Genomic DNA, 13698 nt, shown 5'->3' with positions numbered 1-13698 from the left:
CTTCCTTCCTGGAACTGAAAGATTGTCCAGCCCTTGGCTTCCAGAGGAGACCCTGGGGGAGCGGAGGATGTCATTTCCCAGGGCACCCACCCACCAAGGCGTCTGTCCCTCCCTCCATTTCTTCTAAAGTTGTGGCCCTTGGCAAGGCAGCCACCCTGGCCGCCGCCTGGCTGCATGGCCTGGCTGCTCAGGCTCCTCCCAGCAGCCCCTGGGCTTAACACCCTCTCCAGGAAGCCCCTGTCACTGTGTCCCTCGTGGCCACCCCCCATGTGGTGACATGGCCAGTGGCAGTGTGGCCGCCGAGTGCTCTGTCCACTGTCACGACGCAGGGCCAGCAGAGACGCTGTGCTTTCTCCCCGTGCCTTTGAAAGTGAGAGCTGGGGACAGGGCAGGTGGAGTGTGGGGAGGACTCAGGAAAGGAACCGCACCTCTGGGCCTGGTCCCCTCACGGCTGGATACCCATCCACGCCCCTGCCCTCGGGTCCTGTTAAAATCAGACTAAGGGGCCTGCCTCAGCCCTGAAACCCCGGGACTGTGACCAAGGGTCATTGACAGTGCCCAGCCTGTGTGCACATGCATGCGCCCTGCCTGCCAAGCCCTCTGCTGGGGGCTGTCCTCCTCTACATGTGACCTCGGCTGCTCACTCAGTCCCAGCTGGGACTTGTGCCCAGTCAGCGACTCCCGAGCCCCTCTTTCCTCCAGCGAGGCTTTACCTGTGAGCCCAGCAGCCTGGGGAGACACTGGCTCCACTCACAGACGTCTAGCCAACACACACCTCCCAGAGTGCAGCACTGTCCCCTCCCTGCTGTCAGCCCCTTGGTGGCTCCCACCACTGACAGCCTGGAGAGACCCTGGGTGGAGGGCCGAGTGGCTGTCTAGACCTCCAGCTAGGGGCTGGAGGTGCCTGCGTGCCTGTCCCCGCCAGTCGTGGCCCTGGGAGCGGGGCTCCTGCTCTGGCTCACTCGCACCTTCTCTGTGGGTGATATCACTGAACATTGGTGGTAGCCTCATGCCATTTTCTCTCCTTTATTTTTTGCAGCAATGGATGGTGTGCCTTTCATGATTTCAGAGAAGTTCTCCTGTGTTCCAGAAAGTGTAAGTCCTGTGCCCATTTGCCCCTTCTTCTGCCACCCTCTGAAGCCCCTCTGCCTTGGCATCTCCCTCGGGCTGTTCCGGGCATGCCCACACTCCTGCCCCAGATTCCTTCTGCCTACACGTGGAACCCAAAGAGCTTCTTGAGAGCTGGGGTGGCACTGCTCCCCGCTGGGCCCCTTTGGCTGGTTCCTGCACCTGAGGTGCTTGAGAGGTGGAAGGAAGGCATGGGGAGACCTGGGAGTTGGGGGCACGAGACAGCAGAGGCTGGCACACAGGGAGCCTTTTCGTTTCAAAGGTGGTGCAAAATTGAGGCACACTTCGGGTTGAGAAGGTCGTTTCCTTGTTCAGCTTAGTCATTTTTGTTCTTTTTTGTTTAATGATGATGGTTTCCTGTAGCAAAGAGCCCTCCCCACTCCCCCATTGCAGTTCCTGCATTCTGTGCTAACTGTACTCTGCTCTGGCTCTGAGGCCCCCGAGGGTGCAGAGCACCTCTGGCCAGGGTCTCCCCACTCCCCAGCCCTCTTGGGGGACAGACTGAGTGAGCTGGCTGAGACTGGAGGCCACAATTCAGACCGTGAGAGGCGCCTGCCGTGCACAAGAGCCCGAGCTGGGCTGCCCGCTTGCTTGGCCCTCCTGGGGACCCTCTCAGCAGATGCCCCAGCCCCAGGATGGCAGCAGGCATGGCCCACACCAGTTTGGTAAACTTGTTTCTGGCTTTATGCTTTCTCTAGAAGATTGCCTTGAGTAGCTCCAAATCAAAGTCCCAGTTTGGGCACCCGCTAAAGAGCCCCTCGCTGTTTTTCTTGGAGCCAGCTTAAAACCACCCGGCCTGCAATTTGACCTGCTCTGTACTTTCCATTTTCATGAAATATAATAGGCCTCCTCTGAACCCTTCTGGTAAGCAGCTTAATCTTGAAAAATGCTCCTGACGTGACACGAGGAGCTCGAGTAACTTCCTCGGCTCCACTGGACCCCGTTGCCATGGAGATGCTGGCGCCTCTCCCACGGCTCCTTGGAGAGGCCCGCTGCCCGCTCACCAGATCCAGTCAGGAAGTTTAGTGGGTAGTTAGGGCCTAACGACGTGACAGCTGGACCCCTGCTGGACCTGGTGGTGCAGGCAGGCAGCTCCGCCCTCGTGCCACATAGGCTGGCAGCGCAGACAGAGCCAGGCATTCTTGGGACTACTGGCACAGCAGCCCCAGGGGCTCTTGGTGTCTAACTTGGTGGCCTGGCCAGGAGGCCGGGCCCAAGCCACTTTCTACCAGGTGAGGAAATGTAGAGTGGCCTGAGCTGTTTGGTAGTCAGCTTTATGGTCGCTGTGATCAGATACCTGACCAGCTCAACCTAGGAGAAAGAACACTTTATTTTGGGCCCATGGTTTCAGAGGTTCAGTCCATGGTGGGCCAACTTCGTTGCTCTGGGCCCGAGAGGAGGCAGAGCATGGTGTCGGAAAGGTGTGGGGAGGGGGCTGCTCACCTCACGGTGGCCGGAAGCGGAGAGAGAGGCGGGAACACAGGGCAGCTACTGCCTTCCAGGGCACGCCCCAGTGGCCCAACTCCCCAGCCGCGCCCCACGTTCCTTCAAGCTAGGAAGGACTGACGGGGCGTCTCAGCTCTCACCACCCAGGCATCTCACCGAGCATTGCCGCCCAAACCCTGACATCTGCACTGGATTTCCAGGAGGCTGGTTCTGAATCTGGGTCTTCGGACTCCAGAGCTGGCTTCCTGCTACCACCACCCAGGAAGTCCCCGCAGCCCATGCGGGCGTCACCTCTGCCCCCTGCAGGCTGCCGCAGGTCAGAACCACAAAGGCCCCAGGTTCTGTGGGTGACTCTCAGGGCCCACCTGCTCCTCCCAGGCCACCAGCAGCTGGCCCAGACTCCAGGAGGCTGGGCCCTGTGTCCCTCTCAGAAATACAGAGACGACATGGTTAGAATGGACGTGCACCAGGGGCTTCAGAGGGCTCCTCCGTATCCAGCCCAGGCTCCCGTGGGCGTCTGTGACGCTCATTGCCTGTGTGTTTGATTTTTCATGCTGAAAAGCCAGCAATTTTTTTTAAAGTCCTCATTTTCACAAAATTATAGAAACTCCCATTAAAATGCAGTGTTATCATCTTTCATCACCATTGAGTTCACAAATGATAGTTGGTGGCAGTTGTTTCCAGAGACCTGGAACCGCCCAGCTCCTGCCCCAGATACCACGGACTCCTGGAAATCTTTAGGACCCACTGCCACCCTGGGCAGTGGGTCAGGGTGACCTCTGGTGACAGCCTTAGACACCGCCAGCCCCACAGCTCTAGCTCTGCCCACATTTTCCTCTGAATGTGGGAGAAGAGAGGCAGAGTCCTCAGCCACCGTCACTGTTCCGGAGGCCGTGAGCGCCTGGGTGGCCCAGCAGTGAGCCTGCAGCTCAGGGCCATGCCTGCTCTCTGCGGCCACCCTGCACCCCACTACTCATCCCTGTGCCCCGCTGACAACTGTGGAGTCCTGTGAGGAAGAGGTGGAGGCATGTGGGTTCCCACAGCGTAGCTCAAGATTTCCCATTGATACCCATAGGTGCAAATGTGAAGCCGTGTTTTGCAGCTGGTTAAAAGGGTGTTGATCTGTGTTTTCAGATGCAGCCCTTTGATCTCTTGGGAATCACCATCAAATCTCTAGCAGAAATTGAGAAAGAGGTAAGTAGGCTACCCAGAGAAGGGCAGGCCGGCTTGGTCCACCACAGGGTATCCCCTCCGCAAGGGATCTGTGGGATGCCCCGGGAACAGCCGGTGTGGGATGCCCTTCTGAGAAAAAAAAAAAAATTATATATATACACACACACACACATATACACACACACATACATATATATATATCATTTAAATCTATTAGAAAAAAGTAAAAGTAACTCACTTTTTCCCCCTTCATTAATGGGATTGAACCCAGGAATGCCCTGACACCGAGCTATATTCCCAGCCCTTTTTATTTTGAAAAAGGGTGTAAGTTACCCAAGCTGGCCTCGGACTTGCAATCCTCCTGCCTCAGCCTCCCAAGTAGCTGGGATTACAGGTGTGGCCACTGTGCCTGGCCTACTCACTTTAATGTACTTAATTCTTCCAGCCAAATATGACCAACATCCCATCTTCATGTTTAAATTAAAGGTGTTGAGTAACAAAGGGAGCTGTCAGCTCAGTGAAGGTGGAGGCCGGGGTCCGGCACGGGGATGACCTTTCTTTCTCCCTGTTATACTATGTGCCACCAGGAGAGTCCTAGGGAAGTGATCATACCTCTTTATGACTCAAAGGAGGGATCAGGGTACCTTGTGCTTGATGAATCAGACCCCATTTGGCAGCTGATTTGGGAGTGTTTCGGTGTTTTTCTAATTGAAAAAAAAGGAAGCCGTCCAGGATTAGAGTCCAGGCGCGGCTCTGAGGAGACGGGGTTGAGATGGTGGCCTCAGACTGGAGGCCAGACCTGCCGGTTCCTTCCTGTTTTCATAAGACGGCATCAGAGTGTGCGTCGCCCCTTCTGTCTAGTAGCTTGTGAAGCAGCCACGTGGTGCAGCCAGCTCTCCTCGGAGACGAACATTTGTCTCAAAGATGGAAATGGTAGGACCATTTCAATATTCTCCGCTCCTTGGGGTTTTCTCCAGTGTACGCAGCTAGCAAAAGCAGGTTGCATTATTGAAAGATGGCTGAAATCAAGGAAAATTGAATCAATGTAGTACAACAAATTTCTAAACCTGTCATAGCAAAAACAAAACAAAAAACTCCCCCTTTGTCTTTGATTTTCAGCAAATCATAAAAACCAACCTGATTGTCACCTATAGTTTTTTTTTGTTTTGTTTTTTTCTGATAACTTAGGAAAAAAACAGCTGGCGACTGCATTAAACAGGCAGGTGCACATGGAATTTCCTGTCTGCCCTTCTCAAAACAGACGGCCATGGTGGTTCCAGGGCCACCTGCGTATGAACGCCATCTTGCGTAGGGCCCAGTGGATGTGTACTGCAGGCCTTTGAGGTTGGCCTGCTCCAGCTGTAGGTGGAGGGCCTGACTTGGGCTCTTTAAGATAGGCCACGGTCTGGTCCAACGGACAGACATGTGAACCAGCCCCCTGTGCTCTGTTCAAAGGGGAGAACAACAGAGCTTACCCCAGGGGCCTTGTGAGAAGGCCGCCGAGTGAGCCCCCGCAGGAAGGCCGTGCTGGGGGGCGATGGGGGGAGGGAGCGGCGTGCCCTGGTCCCCGGCTGTCCTGCACCCAGGTACCTGCCACGTCACAGCTCTGGGCTCCTGCTTGTGCCGTCATCCCCACCTCTCACCCCGGCCAACTGGCAGTCTCGTCGAGGCTCCAAGTGACAAGACTGAGACCCACTCTTCTCCATGAGGCTAGGTCTGTGGGTCCATGTCCCTCTAAGGAGATCCTCTGGCTGGTGGGGACAGCTGGTCTCAGAGGCCAGGCAGCCTGGGTTCCAGCCCCGGCTGGGCAGCGGAGTGGCAGGGTTGGCCAGGAGAGGCCAGTGGAGGGCCCAGGGCGTGTGGTAGGACAGCAAGCTCGGCTCCCCTCAGTGCTGTCAGGTCACCAGAATGCGCCCAGGTGCTCTGCATGGGTGTGGCAGCCCCTGAGGCAAAGCGTGGGGGGGGAGAGGCTCCTGGAGCAGGCCCAGCTCCACCTCACCTTTCCACCTGAGCTTTGCCAGCCCCAGTTCCCTTTGCTGTAAAGTCGGGGTGGTGACAAGGACACTTAGCTCACAGTACTCACATACTTTACTGAGACGGCCTGTGTGGCTTGGAGCAGTGCTGCCTGCTGCTGTGACCCGTGTGGCCACCATCACCCCCACCGTTCTCCCCGGTCATGGAGGGGCTGCGCAGCATCCAGCCAGCCCCTCAGGGCACACGCCCAGCTGCTGGCCGCCAAGAGTCACCCCAGTTGACAAATCCTCGCCGTATTCTTCAACTTCATTGATGGGTAAAGAAGAGCACATCTGGGCTTAGGAGGCCAGGAGCGCTGGACGGTGGGGACCAGGTGAGACGGAGCGCAGCGAGCGCTGCAGCCGGGGCTCAGCAGGCTCCCGTGTCCACTGCTGGATAGTCCTTGGTACCCTTTGGGGAGGCTCTTTGCTCAGCCGTCCCCCGCCCACAGAGAACCCGCAGTGGCCTGTCGGGCCTGTGGGAGCTGGAGACCCAGGAGGAGCCTCTGCTCTCGGGCCCTGCTGTGCGGGCCTAGGGAGGGCAGGTGTCCCCAAGATGGTTTTCTTTTCTTGTCCCTTTTTTCCCATTCCCAGCAAGTCCGGCTGCCTCGGTTGGGGGCCCCAAGACCTCAGCTTAGAAATCTGCTTTGCTCCTGAAGCCCATGTATCTTACACTATTAAACCAAGACCAATAAATGAGGAAGAAAATGCAGAAAAATACGTGGGAGACTGCCTCTGGGCCCAGGCACAGATGCCCGACCTCTGTGGCTTCCTGTCCACCCAGACGCCTCCCACTTCTGCCCAGCATCCTCGGCAGGCAGGAGAGGCCTTAGGCTGCCCTGTGGGCAGAATGTCCTCCCACCTTGCAGGACACTAGACTCAAGGAGTCAAGCCACCTGCCCAGTGGGACTGCTTGGTGGTCCCAGCACTTGGTGTGGGGGCAGCGCTGAGTGTGATCCTGGCTGAACACGCCACATCCGCTCCAGGGGATCAGGACTTCAGTGGAAGTAGCCTGTCCACCCAAAGGCAGCTTGTCATTCTGTCCCTTTAGCCCCAAGCCAGGTTGCTTTCCTGCCACTCTGTGCAGGTGGGGGACGTTTCTGAATTTCATCCCAAGCCCCATCCCACCCCATGACCTCAGAAGCCCCTGACCCTGTCGGCCCTGAGCACTGTGGGTGGGACCCGAGCAGGAGAGCCTCAGGTAAGCTCCAGCCAGGCACCACCCTTCTAACCCACCCCAGCCAGGACCACTGAGCTGCCTGGCACTGAGAAGCACGTGGCAGGGGACAAGATCTCGCCCTTTTGTGGTGGGCAGTTCACCTCGGCCCCCAGAAGGCTGCTGAGCTCAGGGGAAAGCGTGGCACTCAACTCAGGCAGCCAGGGACGCCTGAGAGCAAAGGACAGGCACAGGCCAGCAGCCCAGGGCCACAGGTCAGCACCAAGACCAGGGGTCTACAGAGACCTCCATGGACTGGAGATGGTGGAGGCAGTGTGGACAGGACATAGGTCCCATCTGTATGCCCAGGGTAGGTGCCCATCTGGTGCTTAGGTCTGACCCTAGGGCACATCTCCTGGGCAACATGGTACATGCCACACCTTGAGCTAGGCTTCCTGGATAAGCCTTGGAGGATCATGTTGAAATCTGACCTCAGTGCACACGCCAGTGAGCAGGTTTGTCCACACGTTCCTTGGAAAGATGGGACCTCTCGTGGCTGAGATGCGCTCTGAGGTGGCTGGTTAAAGAAGAATGAAGCCATGATTAATAAAGAGATTCACTCCACTGCCGTCACCCCCGGCTCCCAGTGATGGCCTTGAGGCCTCCCGTCTGCCCCCTTTCCAGCAGCCACCATCCATGTGTCACCCACATGTACCCACTGCTCAGAACAGAGGCTCTGTGTCCTCCCTGGACGTGGTGAACAAGCCCCAGGAGGGGAAGTGAACCTTTGCTCCTCCCTGCGGCCACAGGAGCCACCAGAGCGTCCCCCCAGCTGCTTGACAGTTATGAGCTGTCCCCGGGCCCCAAGGGTCCAGGCAGCAGTCATGTTGCTCTGCAGGAGGGCAGCAGGGACCTATGGGGCTGTGGTCCACCACTGCCCCAGGAAGCTGCGCTGGCCGGGAGAGGGAAGAGTGTAATTTTGCAGCCTACCCGTGATGAAGCGTCTTCCCTCGGAGTGAGAAGACGGGCGTATAAATATTCTCCTCCCTGCCGCTCTTTATTTCCCTCGTAAGCAGCTGCCCCATTTCTCCATCTGATGGATTCCCCGCAGCCATCCCCGGCCTCCCTGGCTCTGCGGGTCCAGGCGGCAGCCTCTGAAGTACCCCCGAGCTGGGCCACTTAGCCTCTCCTTACCACCCTGCCCGCCCTGCATCCCAGCCTGGCCTCCCTCAGGGACCTCATCATCCCTCGTCTCCAGGATCAGTCGGGCAGCAGTGGCCTCGCGGGTGCATTTCATGCATAACTACCTGCAGCCTTTTAAAATAGGAGTGAGCAGTCCCCTAGGATGCACGGCGTGGGGTGGGGAGTCAGAGCCGCCAGCCCCATGCAGAGCCCTTGCCCCCAGCTGCCCGCTCACCCGAAGCCGTGGTGCACACCCTTCCTGCCCTCCAGAGTGCGCGTGGAGACGTGGCCGAGGGAAGCGCTCATTAGCCCACCTCGCTTCCTGGTGAGCAGACAACCTCCATTTTCATTGGACTTGAAAGCTCAAAGACGAGGGAGCGTCTAATTAGTAAAGGGACGTTCTCGTATTAATCACTCCCTTAAAATTGACAAGGGAGGCAGTTCATTTAACCACTTAATTGCTACAGGTTTTTATGGGCTGCTGTTTGCAGACATATTTAATGAAGAAGTTATAAATCTAAGGGAGCTTAAAATTTTAATTTTATACCTAAATATTTTCCTTGTTCTCATGTTTGTAGTCAATCCTCAAGAGTGTAGTCACGTGGAATGTTCTTTAAATGAACATATTTGCTAACTGGCGTGATTTCAGTTTTTAAAACATTGGTTCCAGCAATTAGGCATTTTTTTCAGTTCCCAAATGACTAGAGAAATTCGTCTTGATTATAATTGCTCTTAGCCACGCATATCTAATTTGTGTCTTTTTAAGTGTTAATTAGTAAACAGTTTGAGCTGACATCTTTATGTGTTTGTGTGTTGAAAAATGGGGCTTATTGCTTATTTAGCTTGGGGCCGATTCCACTAGCATTTACGTCACGACATTGAGGTGAAATTAATGAAATTACCTTTGGCAGCACAAGGTAAAAAGCATTTTCGAATCCAACTTTTGAATATCCGCTTTGCCTGGGCCTCTTCAAATGCGAGGTTAGGGTGGATTTGGGATCTACATTCTGTAGGGAAAAAAAGTGAGGCAGAAGATTTTTGTATCAATAATGAAATGGCAGAGTCCCAATTTTATAAAAGCAAAATGTTCAGATCCCAACACAATTGTTCATTCTTTCTACTTTTGGAAAGCCTTCATTGTGCTTATTACTGTTAACGAATTTTGTGGAGGGCTACGTGCAACTACAAAATCTGTGGTCCCTTTGCACCATCTAGTGGTCAGGTCTTAAATTGCAACAGGAAATAATAACGTGCCTTCCCTCTGTTTGATTCAGAATCTTCACCACCCAGCACCCTCTTGATTGCTTTATTTTTTGGTCAGGCAGCTGGAATGTTTGGGGTAGAAATACGCTTCTTTATTCACTAAGTAAAAGCTGGTTAAGTCAAAGGGAGCTGACCTGCCCTGCTCCCCTTGTATGTGCTGTTCAGGGATGAGAGCTGCCGCCCAGATTCTCCCAAAGCCCACGCTGGGTTGGATCCCCACAGCCAAAAACAAAGAAACCCACCTTTCTCACCACGAAAACGTGATCCGTGGGTGAGTGATGGATATGTTAATTAGCTTGATTGAATTTTTCTATGATGTGCACATAGATCAAAACATCATGTTGAACCCCATAAATATACAGAATAAGTATTTGCCAATTAAAAATAAATTTTAAAAAACATTTTAAGAGAAGTCTAACAAATTAATTAAATGGCCTCTCTGATGGCATGAAAGAATTCCAGGCCCCTTCTTTGCCCTGGTAAGGAGCAAGGACCCACCCGTCCTGCTTCCCACTGACCACAGACCAGCAACCGCTGTTGCCCGTGCAGACAGGGCCCAGCCTTCCCCTAGAGAGTGAGAAACTTGCAAGCAGTTTATCATCGTAAGCAGCTACCCTACCAATCAGAATTGGGTTTTACATCACAGATGTGTTAGTGCACACAGCACACACACGTTCAGCTCACCCTGTGCACAGGGGCCTGTGACCCACTGCCCCACTGTCCAGTATGCCTTGCCGACCTGAAGACGCTGAGCTGCCCCTCTGTGGTCATCCATGATGTGCTTAGGCAGCCCCTACTGGCTGGCCCCTGACGTGCTCCCAGGCAGTCCACTCACTGCCTGCCTGCCTGTGCTCCCCAGGTCTCACCTTCCAGACCCGCCAGAGGTTCGCAAGGGCCTTTCCACATGCTGCTAGGCCTCAGTGATCTGTGACTGCTGCCAAGCTGAACGTCACGTGTCCCTTGGCTGGCTCATCTCCCGCCCCGCTTCGTGACCACAGCCCAGTTGTTTTGTATTGGATTGTTTAGCTTTTCACACTCATTTTTAAGAGCTCTTTATGTTTTTAAGATAGCCACCTTTTCTCCAAACACACGTGTGCTTTAACCCGTGTCTTTTTCCTTGTTAATGGTGTGTGCTGCTCATGAAACCTTTTGTGGCAATTTTAAGTGTTTTGCTTTTGTCTTGGATTATGAAAACATTCACCCCTATTTTCTTCTACTCTTATATTTTAATGTACTAAATATCAATTACTCTTCGAGTACTTCATTTGTCTGAAGTGCCTTGGGAAGTCAGATGGCAGCCAGCTCGGTTTCATCCCGAGGCCTTAGCCAGTGTTCTTCAGGTTAGAGTTTGATCTTCCTTGACTTTTAAATGCCACCTGTATCATATATTTCCATGCGTGACGGGAAGTTGGAGTTGTTCCTGGCTTTGCCCTGCCCTCCTTTATTTTTACATTATGGCCACATGTTGGATCTTTCCACTTTATAATAAGCTTTCATATCTGGTAGTGTTACTCTCCCCCCGCCCCCTGCCCCGCACCTGTGACTTTCCTAAATGAAGGGTGGTCATTCTTCCAGCTTAACTTTGGACTCTTGGACTCTTGGTGGGGGTCTGAAAACCCGCCCTACACTTGCATTAAAACTGCATCGAGTGCATCCGTTAATGGGGGATGATTGGCGTTTCACCTGCGTGTCTCCGAGTCTCCGAGGACAGGTGTGCTTCTGCCTCCCCGGTCTGCGCATGTCGCTCAGCAGAGAAGAAGGGTTTTCTGCAGGCGCCTCCACAGACTCCCTCTCGCGAGTCCGCCTCCGAGGCTGATGTTTTTGTAGATCTCACCAACAGGATCTTTTCTCTTGCTGTTTTCTGCCACTCATATCTAGAGCAGCAGGTGCCGTGTGTGCACAGGGCGCCGGCCATCTCGCTGACCTCTCTTTGTTTCCGATGGGTTTCCATGGCTTTCCTATTTTTTTTTTTTTGTTTTTTTTTTTTATTGGTTGTTCAAAACATTACAAAGCTCTTGACATATCATATTTCATACATTAGATTCAAGTAGGTTATGAACTCCCATTTTTACCCCAAATACAGATTGCAGAATCACATCGGTTACACATCCACATTTTTACAAATGCCATATTAGTAACTGTTGTATTCTGCTACCTTTCCTATCCTCTACTATCCCCCTCCCCTCCCCTCCCATCTTCTCTCTCTACCCCATCTACTTTCCTTGGGCTCCCCAGGCAGGCAGCTGTGTCCTTGCCAAACCCGGACCCGCCCTCCTGCTCTACAGCCTTAAGCCCCCTTCCAGGGAGCCTTTGTCTGTTCAAGTCCCCAGGCCCTGGCCTTGCCATCTTGAGTGGAGCTTCTGGTTTCAATAGCAGCCTGTGCTGCTGTATTCTGGTTGGCCCTTCATCCACGTCTCTCTCTCTATCGAGTTAAAGAACAGCCCTCATTTCTCTTCCCAAACGTCCTGGTCAGGAATGGAGGGAGGCTCCTGATAATGTCCCGTCATCCAGACGGTCGTCTTTTCCGCCCTGGGCACGCAGAGGCAGAGGACTGTGTCCCAGTTCTGGGTCCCAGGGACCCCCTCCCAGCGCTGCCCCTTGGTTTTCGTGGCAGCAGCCACCACACAGGCGGTCCCCTGGTGGCCCAGGATGCTCACCATACAAGTGAGAGGCCCAGGCTGGCCGAGGAGGGGCAGAGGAAGCAGAGCCGGCACCAGCAGAACCCCTGCCCGGTTCCCGGGGAGGCGGGAGGCAGCTCACGCGGAGCCCACGTCCAGGAGGCAGGGCTTTCCAGAACCTACAGAGAAGGAGCTCTCCCCCCCTTACGGCTTTGGAAACTTTTGCCCGATATATTTCTAGTAATGTAATGCCCCAGAATAAATTAGAGGAAGGTTTCCTGGCCCATATGATGGAGGAGCACAAGACGGGACTCCTGCAGGCTGGGAAGGACATCCCAAGCATCCTCACAGCTCCCACCTTCAGCTGGAAACCAGCATTTCCAGTGCTTCCTGCTGTAATCCAGAGGGAAAACCCGAGGGATGCCTGCACCTAGGTGCTGCTCAGGCCGATTCTGAACGCTGAAGCGGGGAAGCCGGAGGCTGACCTGCCTGGCTCCCCAGCAGCAGAGGCAGTGGCCGCAGCCCACCCAGGCCCCCTGAGAGAAGCTGGGGCAGTGTCTGCAGGGCCTTCCAGGTGGCAGGAGGGGCTGGGAGGAGCCAGGTGAGTTCCCTCCTTATTAATCCCAGTGGCTCTCAGTCCCCCCAGGGCGCTTCCTCTGGCTTTCCTGAAATGCGTGGCCTTCTCAAGTGTCTTTCCTTCTCCTCAGGAAGCATCCCCTCCCACTGGTGGGGACCTACGTCCTCCTCGCTGTCTCCTGATACCTGGCCCTGAGGAGAACAGCAGGGCACCCGGGGGAGCTGCCCGTGAGGCCTGGTGCTGCTATCCTGGGGGTGGGCCGGGCTGGTTTGCAGCCAGATCCCAGGGCCTCCCCCAGGCACTGGGCTCAGCAGGTGTGGCACCTGAGCTTTGCCCAGGAGCCCAGGTGATTCTGCTTAGCAGCCGGGTCTGCACCCCGAAATGCCTACTCCTGTGGCAACTGAAGTGCAGGCTGGGGCCAGAGAGGGAAGGGACACAGCGTGGCCCCGCCTTCTATGGGAGGCCTTATTCACTGCTTGGATCACAGCTCCCCAGAGACACTGGGAGGACCGGAAGAAAGCCGGGAGGCCAGGGCACCAGGGGCACGTGGGGGAGGCAGGGATGGCCCTCATGCGTGGGGGCGTGTCTGGAATACTGGGGAGTGGGGAAGAACGTTGCCCAATGCCTTGGTTTAAGGGGAGACCCTGCAGCAAGGTCTGGAGCTCAGAGCTGTGGACTGCAGCTCGTGGCTCCTGTGGTCGTTAAGAAGGCGACAAGAGTAACAGGTGCTACAAGCTCTGGCAGGGTCTGGGCTAGAGCCCGCATCTCACTGTGAGGTCAGCCGATGTCCTTCCTGCTGAAGGGGAACAAGCAGAAGCTGGGGGGGGGTGACCTCACCAGGCCACCTGGGGTTGGGACATAGCTAGAGCTGCCTTGAGCCACCATGCCATTGGGGCTGGAGGTCAGCCAGTGCTCCTGAGGCCCTGAGGGGTGTGGCTCAGAGCTTTCCCAGGTGGGAGGGGGGAGAGGGGAGAGGGGAGAGGGGAGAGGGGAGAGGGGAGCAGGAGCCCCAGCCCCAGCCCTGGGGCCCAGGGAAGGGGTCATGCACTTGAGCCCCTCCACAGGCTGCAGTCTTTTTGTCCAGCCCCTTCCCGCCTGCTGTGAGTCCTGAGCAGGAGCCACCTGTCTGGCATAGAGCCAGGC

General features: G+C 55.3%; 1 protein-coding gene across 1 annotated transcript in view; it reads left to right on the top strand.

Annotated features, from left to right (window-relative positions):
* Nucleotides 1-13698, top strand: part of Mvb12b (multivesicular body subunit 12B) — a 166557-nt gene that overhangs the window by 144848 nt on the left and 8011 nt on the right. Inside the window, exons 8-9 of the mRNA XM_077108808.1 lie at nt 1040-1095; nt 3709-3768. Coding sequence (XP_076964923.1) covers nt 1040-1095; nt 3709-3768 — 116 coding nt within the window. The remainder of the gene's footprint in view (nt 1-1039; nt 1096-3708; nt 3769-13698) is intronic.

This window comes from Callospermophilus lateralis, chromosome 2 (assembly GCF_048772815.1).
Source record: "Callospermophilus lateralis isolate mCalLat2 chromosome 2, mCalLat2.hap1, whole genome shotgun sequence".
Classification (NCBI taxonomy): domain Eukaryota; kingdom Metazoa; phylum Chordata; class Mammalia; order Rodentia; family Sciuridae; genus Callospermophilus; species Callospermophilus lateralis.
The sequence above is the reverse complement of the archived record's forward strand: the minus strand, read 5'-3'. Positions and strand labels throughout refer to the sequence as shown.